This window comes from Phalacrocorax aristotelis, chromosome 1 (assembly GCF_949628215.1).
Source record: "Phalacrocorax aristotelis chromosome 1, bGulAri2.1, whole genome shotgun sequence".
In the NCBI taxonomy this organism is placed as follows: domain Eukaryota; kingdom Metazoa; phylum Chordata; class Aves; order Suliformes; family Phalacrocoracidae; genus Phalacrocorax; species Phalacrocorax aristotelis.
In genome coordinates, this window is record NC_134276.1 from 118058401 (window position 1) to 118071741 (window position 13341).

At 42.9% G+C, this 13341-nt stretch overlaps 1 protein-coding gene across 3 annotated transcripts in view; it reads right to left on the reverse strand.

Annotated features, from left to right (window-relative positions):
- Positions 1 to 107: 107 nt before the first annotated feature.
- Positions 108 to 13341, reverse strand: part of CRYBG3 (crystallin beta-gamma domain containing 3) — a 94745-nt gene continuing 81511 nt past the window's right edge. Inside the window, exons 18-23 of one of the 3 annotated variants that reach the window (XR_012662258.1) lie at positions 12453 to 12541; positions 10124 to 10263; positions 6587 to 6710; positions 4200 to 4358; positions 3460 to 3619; positions 108 to 2097 (exon numbers count right to left, since the gene is read on the reverse strand). Coding sequence is in view for 2 of the 3 variants with exons in the window: in XM_075103247.1 (XP_074959348.1) it covers positions 2009 to 2097; positions 3460 to 3619; positions 4200 to 4358; positions 6587 to 6710; positions 10124 to 10263 (672 nt within the window). In the remaining variant the exon portion in view is untranslated. Of the gene's footprint in view, positions 2098 to 3459; positions 3620 to 4199; positions 4359 to 6586; positions 6711 to 9224; positions 9319 to 10123; positions 10264 to 12452; positions 12542 to 13341 lie in introns of those variants that run through there. The other 2 variants (XM_075103247.1, XM_075103254.1) reach the window with 2 other exon arrangements.

The following is a 13341-nucleotide window of genomic DNA, read 5'->3' on the forward strand; positions in this document are numbered from 1 at the left end:
TTTTTTTCCCCCATTTGAAAGGAAATGCTTTACAGGAATGTGCTTCACATCTGCTAAAACCTGTTGTTGTCCTTAGTTTGTTTAAAAAGAAACCAACAAGCAAAATGTTCCTCCTAAAAAAGTTTTTTATACAGTTAAAATATACATGCTTAGCATTTTACATTCAAGATCTCTTAAGTACAAAAGCCCACTTTGCTTTGGTGTATAACACTGACACACCAAATAAGATTTAGTCATTCTTGGGTTAAAAGACTAGAACTTTTTACACAGGCTTTTAAAATTTCACATGGAAAGCAAGTCAGATGTAGAACACTTGATATGCTGCCTTTCATACAAAAGCTAAACCAAGGGCTTCAGTTGGAAAAATACATACATCTATTTGAAGATCTGTCACCTAGATTTATGATAATTTTAGAATGTAAAATAGTAAGTGCAAGTAGATAGTTTCTTTTTTTTTAAATAGTACTGTACAGAACTCCATTTCATACAAAAATAGACATCCATATGTTTTATTTCTGTGGCAAACTTAGGGTTATGTGGTTTTGATGGTTTGGGGATGAATCCTGTTTGAATGTACAACTGGAATAGTTACAGCTTTTGTAAAGTAAAATACCAGTCTTCAGCTAACCTAAACTCTTTAAAGAGTTATTGAAATTCATACCCTGGATATACAAATAAGGAAAACAAAAAATTACATTTTTGATGGAAGTGGATTAATTTAGTGACGCTGAAATCAAATGAAGTTACCAGTGATCTAAGGGACTTCTCTTCCACATCCGGGGTTTGCAGCCCTACAAATGTCTGGAGTTCCTTCTGTGTTTGCCAGTGCTGGGTGAGGAACTTGCTTTTCAAGTCTGCACCAACTGCAGTCCGATAAGGGATTCGGCTCGCTCTGTCTCAAGTGATAGCTAGGTAGGCTGGCTGCATAGTGCTGAAAGCCTTTAGGATAAGATGTATGTGCTGTTGACAAACCATGGTAATGTTAACATGCAGTCATGCTGGTCTTTTAACATTAAGCAAGCCTTGAAATGTGAGCTGCTCAAACCTTTGAAAATACATACTAGAGTGAATTATTTTTTGAAGGAAGACATGGTTGCAAGACCAAATTACATCGTATTAAATTAATCTATATACAGCAAAATGAGATACAGCTAGAGTTAAAATCATTACTGCTCTAAATGCAGCTAGCCCTTGCAGAAGCCTGGTGTGACCCAGGACCCTTTATTCTCTTGATACATGCACATAAGGCTCTGTGTTAAAGGTGACCTTCAGTGATAACGCAGAGTTTCATGGGCTGGAAACAGGCCATGTGTCAGTCAAACCAGTTCCTGAATCTGGAAATTCAGTATTGTTAAAAGAAATGAAGACAACGGCCTACCTTTAACATTGGGGGGGTGGGGGGTGAAAGTCACGCTTTCTCTGCTGCCCCATTTCACGTGCTGAGCTGGTAACTCCAGTTCAACGTTGTCTTTATGAACGAAATCTATAGCATTTTAGCAAGATTTGTGATTTGAGCTTCACAATGGCTTGGAGCCTACGCAGTTTCACATGGGATATAAAAGTCCAGCTCAACCTCTTTCAAGCTCATTAGTGCATTCATTCTTCAGTGAGCTTCCATCAGTTTTTGAGAGGAAGGTAAAGACAATGTTTCTAAAGAGCCTTTCCCATATTAGCTCTTGCAGTTCATCTTCTGCAAAACTTATGCCTAGATTTTTGCAATTACATTCAATACTTCAGATGAGGAGCAATAGTGACTTTCATAGGAGTGACCTCTAAAGAATCAGCTTCCTTGCAGAAAAACATTAGATCAAACTTGCATCTTCCAGATCTGGGCAAAATTCAGGTTTTTTTTTTAGGAGTTGGTGCTTGGTATGAAGGAAAGCAGAGAGAAGCTGCTGGCTTAAGGTTCCAGTGGTATGTGACTTCAGTAGTTTGGGGTTTTGGTTTTTTTTTCCCTCCCTCTAGGCCTTAATAACCCACACAAGGTCCATCTGTGCAGTATGTTTACTCACAATATTTCAATATCCCATTTTTGTGAATGTTTGTCATCTTTCGGCTGATTCATAATGATGTGATTCTTGTCATAATAATTTCCTCCTTAAAAACAAAACAAAATCATGAAGGAAATAGTTTAAAAAGAAATGCTCAGAAAAGTCTATGCATAATCTTTAAGAAGTGTGACCAAGTAGGAAAATTAGCTGAAAAATGAAGTTCCACGAGGTCGGGGGCTGATGTCCACCCCACCGCCTGTGTGTCTTTGTCTCCTTCAAACAGTCGCTTGCCAGCTTATCAGGCCCCACAGAGCTCTGTTAGTTAGGAAACAGACTATACCACAAACCAGATTCCTCCCATGTACCTTTGTGCATAGAAACAGCACCTCTAAAGAGATTTTGCTTCTGGCAGATCCTGAGCTGCCACGTGCCCGGATTTTTGAGGCACATAGCACCATAGTAGAAATACACAAGATTCACGTGAGATTATTTGGTGTAGCACATCCATTTCAACCACCACCTTAGGAAGCCTTTAAAATAAAATTACTTTCTTTTGAATACATGTAGCATAGAAATGACAGTGCCTTTTTTATCATTAGACCATAAATAAAAAGCCGCTAAAAGAAATAAGTGTTCTAAACAGCTATCAAGTGGTATGTCGCCACCCCAGCCTTCAGCATTATATTTTGCAGTAACCTGGGCAGCACAGCTTTCTCATGCTCTGAGTTGCCATGAGTATTACCAGCTGCATTTAATGGCTTTTAACTAGTTATGACTTATTAATGGTGGTTAAACTCCTTAGTTCTGGAAGCCAGGAATGCTCTATTAGTTCCACATTGTGGGGCTGAGAATGCATTATCAGTAAGTTTGAGCGGCAGAGGTCAGATGTGTATGGGCCAGTAGGACATTCATTGAAAAGGTTGATGACTTCACCTGTGGGATGGGCCCTCACCCTGCTCTGGAAGCCCTGCAGGGGTGTTAGGCCATCCATTCATTTACTCAGACCTTTCATCAGAGGAGATGGCACCACAGAGCCCCCAGCCTCCCCACTGGGCCCTGCAGTCACTGCCCCACTGCCCTTCCCGAAGGATATAACCCTAGCGCCAGCAGCATGGCTTGAACAAGTCATGTGAGAGGAACAGGCGTTCTCCAGCGAGGCAGTGCCACCATGAGGGATAATTAGAAGGACTGCTGTAACTTGCATTTCCTGCCGTCAGCACTACGGAAGTCCCTCAAGTAGAACAGTTGATCTGATCAAAATAAACCTCTGGGATCAAATGAGTAAGGCTTCCCCCTGCCCTGTTGTTCTTGTCCCACTGTCAAGCAACTGGACATAAACCTAACAGGAAAGACAGGATTCCTTATTTAACCGTAAGTACAAAAAGCACTGGAATATGGCAATGAACCTCCATCAAAAATGCACTTAGACCATGTGAGGTTTAGTGTGTTTTGTTTTTTTTTTAAATACCTTTGATATCAAGCACCAGCTGGTCGCTGAGGTACGAACTAATGGTTCCATCCTCATTGAGTCTCCACTTTTGCCTGTCCTTCCCATGTTCTGCCCAGAGTGCGACTTTGGCCCCGGGCACGTCTCTGCCACCAATGACGTCCAGACAGGCATTGTTAGCCTAAGGAACAAGAAAAGAAGTTACATCCAGGCCACAAAGTCCCTGTTTTGTGTCTGACTTGTTTCCATTTCAGGCACTGAGCATATTGCAATAATTGCGTTAGAGTTGGTAACAAGCTTGACGAGCAAGCTAGGAACAGATTATTCAGTAGCTGACCAGTTGCTTCATCAAAGATGGTGCTTTGTGACTTCAGGTGTTTCTTATGTTAAATCATCAGCTTTTTATACTAATAACAGACTATCAAGGGCAGCATTAATACAAAATCACTTACTGTCTTCGCATATTACTTTTCAGAGAAATTCTTAACTCTTTAGAGGTAATAAAGTTGCAACTTTAGACAAAACCAGGTTTCTACTTCCAGGAACATCAGAGAGCTGTGAAAAGTAGTCCACCTTGCCAAAGCAGACAGATCAAAACTGTCTATGCAGAGGAGGAGGATGTCTGTTCTAAGAGTTTTGGTTTAAGGTGCATGGGAGAGGCCAAAAGCTATCCTGGTGTTAATGCCAGCCGACAGTAAAAGCAAGAAGTGAAGGTGAAAGGGGAGCAGGTGATACCACCCTTCCAGCATCTGGAAACTCACCTTGGATTTGAAGAGTCCACGACAGTAGTGCCAGATCTGGGTATTCTTGCCATTGTAAGGGGACGCGCACACTGACGTTGCTCTTATATCTGCGAGGCTTCCCGCAACTGTCAGATATTTACCTTGGGCTCGGTTCTTCACTCTGAGGTACACTGCTGGCTGAAATCGTGTGAAGGGAGACACTTAGAACACAGAAGTTAAGAAAGTCGATGTGAGAATGCCACCCCCTCCACCTTCTATCAGTTTTCTAAAGTATATGTTCCTGTTCCAGTTTCAGAGGAGGGCTGCTCAATAACTTTTTCGTTGGAAACAAATACATACGTAAAGCATCAGTGCTTTTCCCCGTACAGACAGTTCTAAGCAGCAACGGCAGATAAGTTTTTTTTTAAAGATATTTATATCTATAGAACTAATTCTTGTGATAATCAAGTATCTCTAGTTCAGCATACGTCACTCATTCCAAGGCCAGTAAATGGGCTGTACTTTGCAAGATTTTTATTCTCAGGACGTAAAACCTACTGAGTCACACATCCAGCAACTTCAACCCTGGTTAACTGGACCTGATAGCAGAGAAGTTACACCATTGGTTTTGAACATACATGGAAAACAGGGTGCTGGCTTGGCATCCCTGTTTACTCAAAAAAGATGATGATTTTGTAGGGCTACTACAGGGTTCAAGCTTTTGCCCTGTTATTCACTGACTCCAGTGCAAATTATAAGCGCCTGCTCTTCAAGGGCAGCTCTGCTGGAACCCCAGCTCAAGCATAGTTTGTTTTCTGGGAGCTTTGAGTCTCCTTTTTTTCAACAAACACTAAGGTACAGACAATAAAGCTCTCTCCCACCAAAGCATCCATAAACTAATGTGTATTTGTTTAGTCTATAGTTATTCTTTAAAAGAAAGGGATTGTATTATGAAGTCACAGAGCGATATTTGTGTGTCTCATTTTGCACGAGTTTCAAATATTTCTCTTTTTCTTGCACTACCTCTTACACTGGCAGACTTTACTGTTTCTGTAATTTGTAGTGGAGGAGGAAGGAAGAAATATGGTGTGGTGCAGGTTTGAATTATTACTCCAGTCTCAAAAAATATGACCATACGCCCAAAGAAGTATCAAGCACAGGTGGCTGACTGCACAAACTCAAGGAAGCCCTCAGCCTGCAGGATTTAAAACAAAACAAAAATAATCACACAAATCCCAAGTGCCAAAAGTCCCAGCAAAGTAGCTGAAGTAGGCCTTACGATGGTACTTGCTATTGCAGTGTAAAAAAGGATGCTACCAAAGACAAAAGCTCTTCAGATTGTTGGCTGAAGAAGGAATTCTGTTTTTAAGATAAATACAAATTATTTTCATTATTATTTGCAAAACCAGAATCAAAATGGGATCCCTTGGTCGTTACCACTTCCGAAGAATTCCAGGGACCTGTCAACTTCTTAGACTAACAAATCATGTGGGGGGGCACAGATAATCTGTAACTAATGCTAACGATGGTTATTATTGTTCACTGCAGCATTTTCCCAGTTTCCCAGTTCCCCAGTTGAATCTAGTGTTTAAAAATAAAGCAGCGTTTGTCACTAAGTGAAAACAAGTTGTTCTGTGAGAAGCAGAGCTAATGAAAACTCTTTTCCAGTGGAGTTACGTCTCACATTCCCTGCTGCTCTCCCCTGTCCTTCTGTCTGCTGGGGTGCTGCCCTCCCACAGCTGCGTGGCCGGGCACTCAGCAACATGTCCTGTCACTGGCTTGGAGCCTATGGGTGTCACCAATTACCTGATGCATCTTGGAAAGGCAGAGGTGCAGAATTGTACCTGCTTTTCCTTGAATGAGGAGCATTCATCTCAGCCTTGCTCTTCTCTACCTACCTTTCACAAAGCTCCTAAGAACTTTGTGGTTTTTGAGACCTGAACCTTTGAACGAGATTGAAATTGGCATTACTTGGGGTGAGGCAGAGAGGGGAAACATGATGGGACTGCATGAACTTTGCTTCTTTTGGAAATCCTGGCTACAGTACAACAAAACTTGTTCTTGCTTCCATTTATGTTAATTGTGAAACAAGCCAAGGCAGAATTGGTTTTCTCATTTTTATTGTTTTATGGCAAAAATGTAAAAATAGGGCAGCTACAGAACATGCTAATGAGCCATTCTGAAAAACAAAACTTGGCTCCAAGAAACTAGGCATTATTTCCCTTTAGGAGCATAATATAGATCTCAGTAACTGCCACTGAAGGAATTTTCCGCTTCAGTAATCTTCCAGTGGGTCCTTCTGGCTGCCATCATTTGGCCTAATTTAAGGAGTACAATGCACACCATTATCCTTAGCGCTAGAGCTGATACTTGTGCACTAACCCCTGTGGAAAAAACAAACTTGACCTCACACATTGTTACAGTACCTGCTTCACAGGACGAAGGGAGCCAATCGCTTTCCAGCCACTGTGTTCATTCCAGTTTGAAATCTCACTGGGCTCCAGCAGAATCTGCTTTCCTAAAAAATTACATCCTTCGTATGCAATCCACCTGGGTACAGAACACAGGACGAGGAAGACTATGTGTCAACCATAGCAGAACTAAACTACAGGCTTGTGCTCACAAAAGCTCCCAAACCTCTGCAGAGTAGTACTGCTATCAAGCCTGTATTGCTATGCCACAAAATGCCATCCCTTTCAGTGGTTTAACAGTTTTCTGTCTAAATTAAGACCTGTTTTCTGTTTGTCTGCCTGAAACTTGTAAACTCCACCCCCTGCGCAAATTTTTCCCACAAATGTGAGAACTCCTGCATGAACCCAGATGGGAATAACGCAGGCTTCAGCAGGCACGTGTTAGGAAACTAGGAAGCCACGCACCAGACAGTAGTACTCGCAGCTTTGCCTGGTTGTACATAATTATGAGAGGATCTTGTCCAATGTTTTCTTCTGTTACAGTTAAAGCTTTCTGTAGCTATTCCACTTGTCTGAAAACACATACACAATATTTACTCCAAAACCTACACATTGTGATAACAGACTTTCCTGTAGCGAACACATCTGAGCCATGGAGATGGCCGAATACTCTATTAACACAGAGTTTAAGCACCAGCACATGCAGGTCCCTTGTTATCTATGCATCTGCTCAGTAGATACCGTGTTGCTGCTTACAAAGGCAGCCTCAGGATCACAGATCGGTTTTGTTTATATCAAATAGGACACTGTTGTGCAAACACTTGACTCATTCACCCATCTCAGCACAAGGCAAAAACTGGTTTCCTCAGTTACCTGTTTTACAGGTCAGCTGCCAAGAGCAGGAGGGATGGCTGCACTCTAAATGAGAAAACATCCACAAACAGCGCTCACAGCACCTGTAATTTACTTTTCCCCATTGTGCATAATTTGGAGAAACTGACAGGCCTTGCTCAGGACTCCACCGAGGCTAAAGTGTGCAACTGTGAACTGCCCTGTAATGAGCCTGTATCCTGTTTCTTCAAATTAAGCCCCGTACCTCCTGACTAACGGGTATTCAGAGCAGCTCGACCACCACTGTGTGGTCTTTCTCCCTCTAACACATTCCTGACTTTTTCTTGTGATACTTTCTGTGAAGTCACTGAGAATTCACTGTTAACGTTATTCTTGGAGCATCAGTTTCATTGGAAATGCAGTTTCTGTTGCCAAAGCAGACATTTACAGGAAACCGAGAGGGGAAGGACTGTTACCATAATAACCATCTGAAGCCAGGTTGGGCTTCTGGCATTCAGTGACAGAAGCAAAACCCATCTCGGCTCTCACGCAGACCAGCAGCCTCCGCTGTGCCATCTCTCCCACACCTGGGAGTACCTCAGCCCCCAGCACTCTTTACCAAGCCATAGTCCAGGCTCCTGCCATTTCTGACTGAGGTGGTCAGCTGGCTCAGGAAGGATCCTTGTACCTAAGCCTGACGGCAAGATGCCATTTACACAAATCTTTGTCATTTGTCTAAAGCTGACAGTAGGCTTTGGGGCAAGGAGCCAAAAAAACCTCTAAATCCGCCTTCCTGAACTCTTGATCACAGATAAGGCAAACAAACCCTCTAGGACATCCCACAGACTTCCCACGGTCACCTGCCACCCTCAACCTTTAGGCTACCTATCTGCAGTGTGGGACAGGGGCAGGCTGTAGAGGTCTGTTTCCTAGGGAGCATCACACAGAGCTCAGAGAAAGCTCAGCCATTCTGCCCTGACCCTTCCCAGCGTCAGGGAAGCAGCTCACCTGGCTGGGATACTCAGAAAAGAACACAAAGGTGGAGGAGGGGCTGGACTGCTGTGATCACTCTCCCGTGCTTTTCTACTGTGTGGTCCCAAAGCCATCACCCTTCCTTTACAGCCAACTGCATGGGCAAAGTGATTTAATTGCCAGTTCCACACCCCTGATGAGAGGGCAGAGAAAGCTCATCAAGAGACGTTCCCCAACAAGAGAGACTTTAGACTGTAACACCTCCACAGAGGTATGAAGATTTACATGCTCCCACCAGAAATAAGTCAGGTGTTCCTCCCAAAGAAGGCATTTCCTCCTCCAAACTAGCACAGATCACAGGGAATGTATGTATGTTGTTCTCACACCTCAAAAGGCAGCTACTTGCCACTCTCTCCTGGGGCACCAAGGCAACAGCAGCAGATGACTGCACCCTCTGTGTATTTTCAGCAAGGGCTCAGGATATAAGTGGCACAGATGTTAGGGACTAGCATTTATAGTGGATTGGCAAAGCTCTGTGGGAAGCTTATGTTCACTGTGGGCCCACAGCTAAAGTCAGTCACCACTGACTGCTCTTATGCAAAGGGAGATTCAATCCTTAACCAGCCTTTCAAGAAAACGCTTGCATGAAATTACTGAAAGAAAAGAGTCCATGGTGCTCTAGAGCATTGGCTAGGTTAGGCTTAGCCTTTGGACCAACCTCAAAGAATCAGAGGAGTGCTCAGCAGTGTTACCACAGATATCCATAGAAGGGTTTTGACTTCTGGGTGGTAACAGACTAGATGCATTTGAAAAATTCATCGTAAGAATCACAATGGAGATATACCTACGCCGTGGTCGGTCTGCACTAATTCCTTGCCCAGTGGCTTCAAATTCTGTGTGGTTTTGTGTCATTCCATAAGATCTCTCAAGAAAATTAATCTTGTCTATGTGAAAAGGTGAGGAAAAGGTTAAAAATAAACACAGGAAACACGTGTCATGTTAGAACAACGGCAGTTTCCAGTTGGTCTCAGTCACAGGATTAGACTCTACCAGTTATTTGTTGCTGCTGTGGGTGTGGAGGCTGAAAACCTGGCCAAGACAGAATACTTGGGAGTTTCTCCAAAAGGTGGAAGGGGGAGAGGCAGAGGAGGTTAGAAGGTCACTTCTGCAGATGTAAAATGGCTTTCACAGAAGACCCTGGGTGTGTATTCACGCTCACAGAGTGGTGTTAAACTAAGAACAGAAGCAAATTACTGTTCCAGCTGTCAGATCTGCTCCGAGCTTCTCTCAGAAGTTGCTGCCTCTTTGGCAGCCGATCAGCACATCAAGCTTCACTGAACCACTGCCATGGTTTAAGTTAAATCAGTTTATAGCTGGTATTTTACAGCCAGTTAATAAAGGCAGCCTGAGTTTACTCTACCTGTCTTTGTAAGTCAGCAATCAAAACTTACGTACTTTTGGTTCCTGGTTTGAACAACAGGCTCTATTGTTCGTTATTGTATAGGGATAAAAAGACAATTCTTACAGGGGGAAATACACCCTCTGCCCACAGTTTTTGTTCATTTTGGGTCTTGATACAAAAACCAGGTCTAGCATTCAACCGCATTTTAGGATTTTGTATTGTCTCAAAATGAAAGTGAGAACATAAAACACATCCTACGAAAAAAGGCAGAAATTAGGAGAAAATGCATGCTCAGTATTAGCTCCTGTAATGCAAAACTGACAAGAATATATTTCTTCAATACTTACAATCCGCTTCTCACCCATACAGACTGAGTGTAAAAATGAAGGTCCTCATTCAAAACAGAATTGATGGGTTCACTGAAGTGCAGCTCCCTCCCCTTGCAGCATTCCAGAGCGAACAGGCTGATGGAGGGCTCAGCAAAAACCTGGGCAGGGGGAAGGAGAAAAAAAGAAAAGCAAAGCTTTGCTAGGAATAGTCTAACTTCAGTTGGTAGGCATGATGCACACCATTTGCCCACTTCAGTTTAATTCCCACATGCTTTTGGGTTAGATCATGCTCCCTCAGCAAATGTAACAGCAAGGAAAAAAAAAAAGTACATCCACCAACAAAGCACACAGAGCTGAAACATACTGGATTTATCAGTGGCTTTGTCATCAGAATATAGGGCCCCACTGACACAGGCCAGACACAGTGAGTCGCTTCAAGATGCAGAGAGACCTCTGTCTGCATTTGAAAAATCTCTTTTTGATCTGATTTGTATCATCAGGGCCTTGATTCCTTTTCATCAATCCAGTTTATTTATTTATTGATGGCACAGGTTATGGCAGTAGTTTTCAGGGAGATCTGCAGATTGCATCTAAAATAGTGAGACAAATCACAAGTCGATTGTCCACAGACTTCAGTTAGCAGTGGTTCACTGGAAAAATCTTAGGGAGCTATGAATTGGAAAAAGTTAAAAACATCACAACTAAAAAGTTCTCAATGTTTTTAACACACATTCCTGTTTTCCTTCTGACAATCTTGAAGAAACAGTGTAATTAGTAAGCACTTCAATCTCATGTAGAATTGAAACATTTTTTGCTTAATGTCCTTTTCTACAGCTGAGAGATTGCCCATGAAAGCAAATAAAAGATCAGTTTGCACAAAAATGGGGTACAGCTGTAAGATCAGCAGAAAAGCACAGAGGGAACAGATTTAAATACACAAAGTCTGTGCCTTAGTACAAGAAACACTTGTACAATTTTTCCAGTATTTTTAACCTAAAACCATGAGGGAAGTATCGTAACCAAAATCATAAGCACTTGTAATTTATATCTTGATGCAGCTGATAAAGAAAGAAGGAACAGGTCTGAATAACCACTTCAGTTAGCAGCCTCTCCAGGGAAGTCACCTTCTTCTTATGAGATGTTACCCGGAGATAGCCGGCCCAGGCAAAAGGTAGGATTTCTTCTGCAGCGAAGACATGGCCTCAGGTGGAATGAATAAAACAAAATCTTGAATTAAAGTTGACACAGGCACTGAGTAATTAAGAGACCTTAACTTTCATGTTTGAAGAGGCACATGTATTGTAGTGAAGTGTCTCTGAAGAGCTCAGCAGTGATTCAGGACTTACAAATTTACTGGTACTGACTCAGTGCACTTGGTACATAGCTGGTTTTTCAAATCCCGCCTCAGAGGGACTGCTTTCCTCTGCCAACCAGTGCAGGGACAATGTAAGTCATCTAACACTGCATGGACAGGGAGTTTGCTGAGACGTTTAAAGAAGAGCCTGGGATCATCCACCCAGAGAGATTTTTTTAAAGCCCACTGCACTCCTGAAAAACTAATGTTACAAAAACAGAAAGAGATTAAAACCTGTAATGCTTTTATTTTGGAATGGCAGTTATTCCCACCTGCCTTCTGCTGGCTGAGGTGGGTCTACTTTACAGTGTGTGTCTACAGGCTTACTTTAGAATCTAGACCAGCAGACCTAGCGCAGGGAGCTACTTCTGAGGTTGCTCTGCTCACCAAGGCAGCACCACCACACTCTGGTTTGCAAGAGCCTGCTCCTTTGGCACTGGCATTGACCCGAGTGCAGACCAGAAGCCACATCCAGAAGTTGTTCAACAGGGAAAATTTTCACAAGGGCATTAGTAAGCATGGGAAACACCACTTGGTATCCTTGTTGTCAGACATGGTTACCAAAGCCTAAAATTTATCCTGCTGTTGCAATATTCAATAGGTAAAGAGACACGGATGATGTATTAGACGGACAAGTCGTCTGATCCAGCATATCCATTTATACACCAAGAATCAGAACAGCAAATTGGTGAAGCCAATTAAAATGTCTCTAGCCCTCATGTGGTTGAGACTGTTTGAACTCTATGGGCCTGAGAAAGCCCTGTCCAGTCGCTCAGAGTCCCAGCCTGTTGGTACGCAGCAGACATCGCATCTACGACACACACACATGACCGATCACAAGGACTGATACCACCTTTCCAGCGAGACCTCAGAAGGACTCCACTGATCTCGGCACAGACGTGAAGCACAGAAAAAGAAAACATGCTGCTGTCTCAAGCACTGAAGCTCTCATATTTCCATAACCATATATAGAGCAATGAGCTGATTACTCACTTTATATATACCGTTTTACACCAACAGCTGGCAGCAGTGACTTGGCCTGGCTTTTTTTCTCTGATTTTGTTTTCATAGCTCCATGGAAACTACCAACAGTAAAAAACAAGGTTTTGAGGCTATGCTGTTACACTTACTACCGAGGCCTCTTGCTCCCACCCTTCCTTGCAGAACGCTGAGGTGCACTCTCACCCATTTTCAGGCTGAAGAGTCATCACCAATAGGTAAGCCTGCGATCGACAGGATCAGCTTTCTTCAGCAAGGCCCAATCCTGACAGCCCAGGGAGGAACGGGGCTGTCAGAGCCAGAGGAAAGGCAACCAGGCAGAGAATACAAGGAGGGGCTGCCCCGGATCGTGGCATTCCTTTAGGTGGACACCAGTCCCCGATTTTGAAAGGTGAGCTGAAGACACCTACATTTACCCACAGTCGACAAGTCATTTCCATGTCTAGGTCAGGACTACCTTCACTTCCTTTTGTAGTTATTTCAAGGAAAATACCTTGAAATGCAATCCTTTGGGGAAAGCTTGCCAACTGCAAGAATGACAAAGCACTAAATTATTTAACCTGATCTTTTTGCATTAAGGAACTAATAAGCACAAATAAGGTTTCAAGAGGTTTTGCTTGTCCTGTTTTTTAATGCCAGTGTCCGGGGAGAAACTTGACGAGACGTAACATATTCAAGAGGCCAGTGATTAAGGAAGGCTATATTTACATAGCATTTCAAGATACAAGCAGCCTTGTGAACTGTTAAATAAAGTGATATTCTTTACTTAACAGGTGTGGTAGTCTATGGCTAATACAGCATATGATGCCATGAAAATGACACAGCTTCTTTCCCTCCCCACAGTGATTGCAGAGGCTGAAAGGTAAGCCATGGAAATCACCAC